Source organism: Mytilus edulis, chromosome 10 (assembly GCF_963676685.1).
Source record: "Mytilus edulis chromosome 10, xbMytEdul2.2, whole genome shotgun sequence".
NCBI classification, from domain to species: Eukaryota; Metazoa; Mollusca; class Bivalvia; order Mytilida; family Mytilidae; genus Mytilus; species Mytilus edulis.
Window position 1 is genome coordinate 39,731,088 of NC_092353.1, and position 9,501 is coordinate 39,740,588.

Here is a 9,501-nt window from a genome sequence, read left to right on the forward strand (position 1 = left end):
TCTATACATAATTAGTAGACACAATTTTATAATTGACTTAAACTTGTAATCCCTAGTAGTTGTTCCTTAAATGTTTATGTACAAAAACTTAAATCATCGTTGAATTATTTTTCACATAAATTGTCTTTGATTTAAAAGTAAATTCTTATTTAAAAAAGAATAGTTTCAGCCAGTTATAACAAGATTGCACTTTGTAAAATTCAGCAGTTCACTTGACATAATAATGCTGCATGGTTGATTAATTTTGAAACTTGTCAAAACAAAAGAAATTGAACAAAAAGACCAGTAGTTGAAGTCATGAAACTTTGCTTAGTGTTCAGAGCACAAATATCATGCTTGAAACATGAAATCAAGCATTTTGATTGGTTGATTTTGGAGTATGAGTACAAAAACGGGCTCGAAAGTTTTATGACTTCAGGGCCAGGCCTTATTATACTTGCTAGTTCAAGAAATATCAAGATAATATTTGGTAAGAATAATAGCAAATTTTGGAGTTAACTCCCCTCAATTGATAAAGTTTTGTGCATTTCTTTGTCATTTTATCACCACTGCCTGATTCGTAGACAGATTGGCACTTAATAATGAAAATAAAAGAACATTTTTATGCTACTTTTGAAATGCACTATCTCTTATTATTATAAAAGTGAGTAAGGTTAATCACTGTTATACTGTATTTTAGTAGCCCTTTTATTTGAGAGATTAGGTTTAAATAACATTGTATTTAAAATTATACAATGAATGATGTACTTTTTAACACATGGCAAGAGTAAAATCTCTTTGTTCTTACTGTGTTATAATCTGGATTATGCACAGCAAAGGTGTGCATTAACTACCTCAGATATACTGCACAGTTCAAATCTATTTTTATCTTAGGGGCGGTTCCTGGATTTTAAAATGGGCGTTATTCTATCAAATTAAAAAAAATATCACAGAGTGTAGCGAGACTAAAGACAAAATTGACTATTTTAAGCTAAAACACGATACTTTGTCCAATCCAAGGGACCTGGGTTAAAGACCTGTTCAACCCCACCCCCGAATCCACCATCTGCCTTGAAATTACGACAGAGTTGAACTTCGTACAAACATCGTAGTTTCAAAATAGGAAAACAAAAGGTTTCTCATTCCTTTTTTTTTTTTTTTATCTAAGCTGGGACATAAACTATTTAATTATATTTTGTGTACAACGTAAATCTAAATCAGTGTTTTAAAGTTAGAAAGATAGTTAAAACAATTTTTGGTAATTTCTGCCAAAAAAGAAATGTATCTAAGAATATCCGAATAAAAGAAATCTGATTTGGATTAGTTTCAGACTCAATGAAATTATAACGACTTTTTGGGTAGCTATTCTTATAAAAGGACTATTTTTGAATCGAATTTAATGAGGATCATATTTAAGTTAGTTTTAAAACGGGGATTAGCTGGAAAGGGGGGGGGGGGGGGTAAAGGTTTTAAAAGAGAAATGTATTTTCTGTTTATTTAACATTTAAAATTTAGGTAATATAACATCTTCCTCTGTTGTTTTTTTCTCTAAGCATATCATTGAGGGAAAGAAATTCAAAAGCAATTAATCTAATTTAAACTCAATAACCCTTGCAGTTATTTTTCTTTTCATACACCAATTTGAAAGTACACAATTTGTCAAAGTCTTAATCGTCACCAATTAAATAAAAATTGGGAATAAATTTAACGGAAACGATAAAAATAAATATACCATTAAATCGCAATTTTAGAATGAGTCTAAATATAATTTTTTTATTAATTTTAAACTTACCACAGTCGTATTTCCCCTACAAGAAACTTTCCTAGGATCAGTGGATTGCGGAATTACGTCCACATTTCTAAAACGTTCACGTAAATTGATTGCGTCATGTGTTAAAACAGTTATTGGCCAATCAAGTCGGTATATGTAATTTAATCTGCACAGCACGAGATGACCCAATAACCCGAACTCCTACGTCGTTCGGGTTATTGGATCATCTCGTGCTGTGCAGATTAAATGTCATATACCGACTTGCTTGGTCAATAACTATAACTTAACATATAATTATTTTTATACATTTCAATATTTACAATGGGATGATGTACTTTTCAACAAATTATTAATTTGTACATATCAATATTTACAATAAACAATATATAAAACAAAAAATAACAAAAAAACCCAGTAATAAATAGGAATTGAAATTGAACCCTGAGCCATCAGTTATTCTAAATGACTTAAACAATCCTCAACATGATATAAACAGTTAAATCCAAATCTTCAAATAATGACCCCTATGTACAAACTTGTTTTTAACTTATTGAGTTCTGAAGATAATAATTAATATGAAACATGCAACAATCAATATACTGTAAATTCAGAAATTATTGCCTGCATTTATTATTGCGATTTTGTCATTTTAGACTAAAATGCCATTTTAATTTTTGAGATATTGAGAAAAATCCTATTAAATTTATTTTAAAAAATAAATCAAAATGCGAGTTTAAATTACATGTATTGCGATCATAACCCAGTCAAATTTTTCGCAATTATAAAAACATCGCAATAATTTCTGAATTTACATTAACTTGAAAATGAATATTTTAGTACAGAACAATTATCTCCCCTTGAAAACAAGGAGAAATTAAAGATTCAATAAATAGTCCATGTAACTTGTTTCATAGGAGTTCCTCCTTCCATTGACTTCTGTTCTAATGCCTCTCTTGATTTATCTGCAAACAAAAATGAAACATATTTTGATAAATTTTAAATGAGAAACAATGACACATATTGTGAAAATAGCCAATGCTATAAAATCATAATGAAATAAATTCAAAACAGTCAGCAGAGGCAAATTTAGGGGGAGGGGTGGGGGGATCACAGGAGGCCTGGACCCCTGCATTTTTTATGAAAATTTGGTTGCTTATATAGGGAATCACTGAAGCACTACTGTAGTGTGCTTCCTCTTAGGCAGTCAGTGAAAATGAAAATTTCTGGATTTGCCACTATTCAGGGCTCATATTATTTTTTTTTATAAAGATCAATAGAATAAGGAAATAAAAAGACAATTATTTTAAGCAGAGGTTGATTTATATGAACTAGACGTCACACTGGTGTTTATGATTCTAAATCAAATCATAACCTTGATGTAATGGATTTAAAAAAAAAGGCCCAATAATATCATATATTCTTGATGCATGTGTTACCATTTTTTTGCGATAAGCATTAAAAAACATGTAGCATTTTAGGGATGATAATTCAATGAGCTTTCATTTATTGTTTTTTAAACAAAAACTATGAGAATTTTTTTTTAGGGTTGTCTGAAAACCAAATTTTGATACATAACCTTTCTAAACAAAATGACTAACATTTCCAGCAAAAACCTCTAGACATTGACATTATCCAAAATTTTACAACACATTGCAAATATTTGGTGTATCTATTACCTTTCAAATATTAAGTGTACTTAACAACGTTTTCATATTTAAACCTATAAAAATAGCAAAGCAATGTGATGTTAAACAATTTCTCTCTATTCACACTTTCAAATGTTTCAAATAAATAGTTTTTTAACAATTATTTTTTTGATGTCTATGAAATTTTCAATGTCTAATTAGCAGACTAACAAGAAACTTTAAATATATTTGATCGATTACAGAACTGAAGCTAAAAAAAGACTAGTTTGTCAGTTACTGACCTGTTATTTTTGGACAACCATGGAACAAAAGAATGGTAAGATTTGGACAGAATTGTAAAGCTGCTTCAACGGCTTCATCTGTTAACTCATGGCAACCATCCATATGGATTTCCTGTAAAAGATAAACAACCATATGACATTGTTCAGTTTAACATTCAGTTTCTAGTCTATATGGAAATTAGGAAAAGACTTAAAACTGTAACGTATCTAATAATATTCTGTAATTTAGTATAAAACTCTTTTGTTCATTCTTTATATCATTCTCTTTTAATGCATGTGGATATAATATAAGCTTCATATCTCTATACACTAAAATAGTTAGAATGAGAGTTTTATTCTGTCTTTATTTCATTAATATTGATTCTTGTAGTCCCTACAAATTATCTCCCTTGTATAAATCCCATTTTTTTCATGTGAGAAAATATTATTGCACCAGGTATTATCTCAAGGTCCAGGTTTCCTGTTGATTTTAACCTTAGTAAAAACCTTCATATATGACTAAATGTCCTGAATATTAAAATGATATGCATTTAATATTTGCTGCTGGACATTAAATCGCCCATCAATCATACCAACCTTGAGACTTTTACCACAGTTTCCCATCACTAAACTGACCACTCCTTCTGTTGTAACCTATCAATACATATTATATGAAAATATTCACTTTAAAAGACAAAAAAACAAAATGTTATTGAAGGAATATCAATATAGGTAGTATAAGACTGAATTGAACACTTTTCAAAGACAAGAAGTCAATAACAATTCACTGTTTGATATAGTACTGTGGGATAAATAAAGATTTCATTGTTCATACCCCAAAATGAGAACAACTTTGGGTCATAAGTTGAATTTCCATGGTTTAACCTGTTTATTTTAACCAATCAAAACATTTGTTGAACACTTTTAAAAATTGATACAGAGAAACATAAAATTATAAAATGTAGAATAACATTGTCATTCTTTCTAATTTTATCATTGTTTATTCTTTCACAAGTCAAATAAAAACGTATTTTCAAACGGTTTATTTGTATAAATATAATCATTTGCAGACTGCATGTTTTAAACGATTGCATGTATTATTCAAATTTTTAAGACAGTATGGTGAGCTCTAGATGTTATTTTTTGACATTGCTGTGTTGTCTCATTGTCTTTTACCTCTCACCTATTTTCATCTAAAAGTAGGAAATCATGTTTGATTATCTCCCATTTACATCACTTTACATATTAGCTTCTATTTGTAACTAAACATGAAATTTTGATTTTCAAATTCATACTTGAATTAATAGGTTTTGTGTGATTGTACCTTTGTTTTAGAAAAATTTATACTTCTCAAGAATTTTGAATTCTGTCCTAGTGCTTCCATTGCTTTGTCTGTGATGAGACGACATCCTCCAATGTTTAAATAGCGTAGTTGATTGCAATGTTGTGAGAGAGATATAATAGCATCATCTGTGAGGTTTAAACATCTTCTGAGATAAACTGTCTGTAAATGTGGACATGCAGACAGTAACTTCTTTATTCCTTCAAAAGAAAAGTTATTGTATTCAAATTTTAATTCAGGAATTATGTGACAACTTTTTTGGATGGGATACATACTACAGCTATTAAGCCTTAGTCAACTGCAGTAACATTTGATTTTTTGGTGATGGGATTAGAGTTGCTTATTTCACAATTTAGATAAAGTCTTGAGCATTTGCTCAAGTTTAATTAGAATCATGAAGGATGGTCAGATCTGTGATCATTTAGCTGTAGAATGCCAAAATAAAACTTGCAAGCACGTTTTGCCTTAAAAACTTGCTAATTCAAACTTATTGAGAAAAAAAATTGATTCAGTTTAAATATTTAAAATCTTAACTTTTTAACATTCAAAAAAGGTTTGTATACTTTAAGCAAAGCAAAATAAACATATAGACAAATAATTTCATGGACATCAGAAAAATCCATTCCATCAGCCAATTCATTTACCACAATAATTCCTAGCGTAAACTTATACCTTCTGAAGATATTTCTGTCCTTGATTCTTTGGCAGAGTTGATATCAATTTTTCTCAAGTTAAAGCATTTACTGATGTGTCCTAACCCTACATCTGATATTGTACACTCACTCAAATCTAACACTGATATCTTGTCATGTAAAAACTGAAAAAAATGAAAAGACAATTTGTATACCATACAAGATGATTGACATATATGGCATACACCATTATCTCCATTAATTGATGATACTGGACTTAAAAAAAGAACTGCTCTGTATAATTCTATGACAAATGTAAGAATCACAATAATTTGAGAAAAGATTTTTTTTTTAATTAACCCTTAAATTCTGGTTTTTAATTACATCATGTAAATATTTGTTTATCTTGACTTGGTATGTGGTTACCTGGACTTGTGATCTCCTGTTTGACAGTCAAGTGCATACTGATAGTTGATATTAGAGTCTGAATTGGGTTAAAACAATAGAGAATTATGGGGTAAAACGCAAAAAAAAAAAGAGCAAACAAAATAAAGGTCAAAATGAATAAAGGGTACCAGTAATTTAAAAGTAAAAATAGTCTGAAAATAAAGGATGAAGAATTGAAGAACCCCTAATCAAGACCCTCATGTAAGGTGGGAACAGCAACCTTAAAACAGTGATCCTCTATAATTCAATGCTTCCTGCAAATAAATGAACCTTTGCAACATTTCTTGACAAGTCCATCGGTGGCATATTGCAATTAGAATATATTTTTTTTTAATTTTTATGCTAAAGGGGAGGCATGTTGTTTAACATTTTAATATATTTTGTAAATGTCACATATCTGCATTGTTTATTTGTGTTGGTACGAATGTATCTAGTAGCAATTGGATTGTTTGATTTATACTACTAAAATGTATTATCTTACACATTTAATTGAATTTAAGCATCAAACAGCTATTAATCTAGCCCCCAATACTGAACAGAAATAAAATCAGTGTTTATTTGACATATATATACTGGTTTCTGTTTACACATCCAAGTGACGAAGTGTTTGATTTTTATCTCATTCAAATCCTCTTTATGTCCTTCTTTTCCAACAGATAACAATCATACCTTTTTGATGTTAGAATCTGTGATAAATCCTCTTTTTGTCATCAAATACAGACATTTATCTTTTAAATTTGGTGGTAAATCTTGAATTCCATTCTCATTCACGTTTAAGTGCCTTACAACAGAATCTACACACCTACAAATACAAAAATATCAAGCTATATAGGTAAGGAACTATTTTGGGGTTTTTGGTGATGAAGACACAATGCATATGTCTGCTAATAATTCAAGTTAAATGATTGAAACCTATAAGATTATGGATATAAAAAATATTGAAATGTCTTGTTCTTCCCCAAGTAGCATTATCAAGCTATGTTTGATAATTGCTGGACATATGATTAAAAGAAAAACCCATTAACATGATTAAGTTTGCTCAAATTTCAATATATCAAAAGACAATCTGCTATGATCATGTCCTTTGACCTAGTGAACACAAAAATTGAGGTCTGGAGCTGGCACGTCAGTTACTGTTAGTAGACCTTTGTTTGTTAATTTATGTATCATTCATTTTGTTTAGTTTCTTTTAACTGTTACATAGTCTGACATCGGATTTAGACTTCTTTTGAACTTAGTTTTACTGTGCGTATTGTTGTGTGTTCTGTTTTAGGTATAGTGGAGGGTTTAGATCTCACAACACATTTTAACTCTGCCACATTTTTGTGCCTGTCCCAAGTCCTGAGCCTCTGGCCTTTGTTAGTCTTGAATGATTTTTGTTTCATTAATATGGGAACAAAGTCCCCTATTACGGAGGAAAAATAAATGATTTTTTTTTTTTTAAATTTTCATTCTACTAATGAACTCAAGATCGTTAACTTTTTTTTCAGACTTTTTCAATTCCCTGCAACTGCGCCGAAATCTACTTCCCTTTTCCGGTATTGTTTTGCATGAGACTTTGAATTAAATATATATATATATCAGTCAGAGTCTAGTAAAATATAGGAAGGAATTCAATATAAAAAAGAAGATGTGGTATGATTGCCAATGAGACAACTGTCCACAAGAGACCAAAATAACACAGAAATTATCATACCAATTCATTTTTAATAATTGTTTGAAATGAAAAACGTTACCTGATGACAGCGTTTCTTTGATTACATTGAATATGATGTCATAACTTAAATAACGTCACAACCAAAATCCCTAACAACAGAAACATTGGAAACATTACGGTATTTCCGTTTCTTTTATTAACATGCTTGAATTGAAAAAAAAAAATCATACAGACTTCATCCTCTTTCACAGGTTATGCCTGCCTCATATTATATTTCAGAGTTTATCATGATTATCACTGGTACACATTTTTGTTTAAACTTTAGAGGCCACTGACAAGCACGTCTCTTGGTACAGGATTTTCTCGCTGTGTTAAAGACCCATACACCTTATTGCTATTTGGAAAAATGTCCCAATTGAAATTTTTACGTCATACATGTACATCAATCACTTTACTATTATTATTATATAACGTCAAAATTTTATGGTATTCGGTAACTTTTGTGATGTCCAGTAATGCCTAATGGCTGACACATAGGGATATCAAAGGTATATTTGGTGGACTTCGGCTATTTTCTTCAAAAGGAATAATACACCTTGTCGCTATTTATTCCATTCCGGATAAGTTCTAAAATTACACAACTTTTTCATCCAGTTGAAGCTATCTGGGACCCTGTTTAGACAATTCACCATGCATGATACTTTTTAATGAGACCTGTTTAAACTACCGTAAATACTTCAAACAAAATATTTTTTTACTTCAATTTTAATTTCGAAAAAAGTGGATCATACTATATCAAAGTTTCTTGATGATCACTTTCTAAAGTTTTTTCTCCCTCAGCTCACTACTGATGACCTCCATTTTTCGGCCGGTGACCCAAACAGGAAGTTGTATAAATGACTGTTTTTCCCGGAATGGACTAAAGGTGTCAGACCACCAATTAAAAATCCCTATCTGTTCAACCAAATTTTGCAATTTTCACAGCTTTCTAAATATTTTACCTTAAGTTTAACTTCAAGGAAACCAGGTATATCCTGAATTGTACATGTATCATCTTCCTACATGCCAATTTTCAACCAATGTTTAAAGTCTTGTAACAAATTTCTGATTTTGAAAAGACAGGTACTACCAAAATAACTCCCGGTTTTCTGGAAATCTTAAATTAGTGTACTATGTAGCGCATTAATCCTGAATTTTTAATGTAAACTCATAGACAAGTGAATTTTGGCTCAAAATGATCTAAATATATTTCCCTTTCACCAAAAGTTTCATTTCTGCAAATTTGTTTGTTAGTTAAAGTAAACAATGACATCAAAAGCACTATTTTGTGTCAAAGTAGGACTTCTTTTACATACGTTCTAAATTGGAGGGAGTAATTGGTGGTCTGACACCTAAATAGCGATAAGGTGTACACCTAGTTTGTTATAGTGAGAGTTTGTTATAGTCCGAGTTTGTTACTAATTTGTAAAGGTTGCAACGAATATAAAATATTTTTTCAATCAATTTTAAATATTTCTTCAATAAGTCTTTTATCTATCACAAACTGATACCATGCCAATCGCATGATCTTACGCATTAAGAAGTGTTGTTGTATTTCCATAAACTCTAGACGTAAATGCCGCCATGTTGTTTATTGTGAGCAACCTGCAATTTTTGACCAATGGAAAGAATTGTCTTTTCGTCAGTATGGAAATAAAAAGGTTTGTTCGATTACATTAGTATTTTTAATTTCATCCTATATACTTAGATTTTAGGTTGAAAATAAGT

The 9,501-nt window shown here is 30.2% G+C and overlaps 1 protein-coding gene across 1 annotated transcript; it reads right to left on the reverse strand.

The window, feature by feature from the left end:
- Positions 1-2,153: 2,153 nt before the first annotated feature.
- Positions 2,154-9,433, reverse strand: LOC139491175 (protein AMN1 homolog). Its single transcript, XM_071278613.1, has 7 exons — positions 9,307-9,433; positions 6,747-6,879; positions 5,671-5,815; positions 4,981-5,198; positions 4,254-4,310; positions 3,678-3,789; positions 2,154-2,712 (listed from the first exon to the last, which is right to left on the reverse strand). Exons 1-7 carry the CDS (start codon positions 9,357-9,359, stop codon positions 2,633-2,635), a joined length of 798 nt encoding a protein of 265 aa, XP_071134714.1. The 5' UTR covers positions 9,360-9,433; the 3' UTR covers positions 2,154-2,632.
- Between the last annotated feature and the right edge of the window lie 68 nt (positions 9,434-9,501).

Excerpts from the sequence above, each read along its gene's own strand:
- LOC139491175 (XM_071278613.1), bottom strand. The coding sequence starts at position 9,359 with ATGGCGGCATTTACGTCTAGAGTTTATGGAAATACAACAACACTTCTT. Across the intron at positions 6,880-9,306 it reads ACAACAACACTTCTTAATGC|GTGTGTAGATTCTGTTGTAA; the intron begins GTAAGATCATGC and ends TTGTATTTGTAG. Across the intron at positions 4,311-4,980 it reads TAAATTTTTCTAAAACAAAG|GTTACAACAGAAGGAGTGGT; the intron begins GTACAATCACAC and ends ATGTATTGATAG.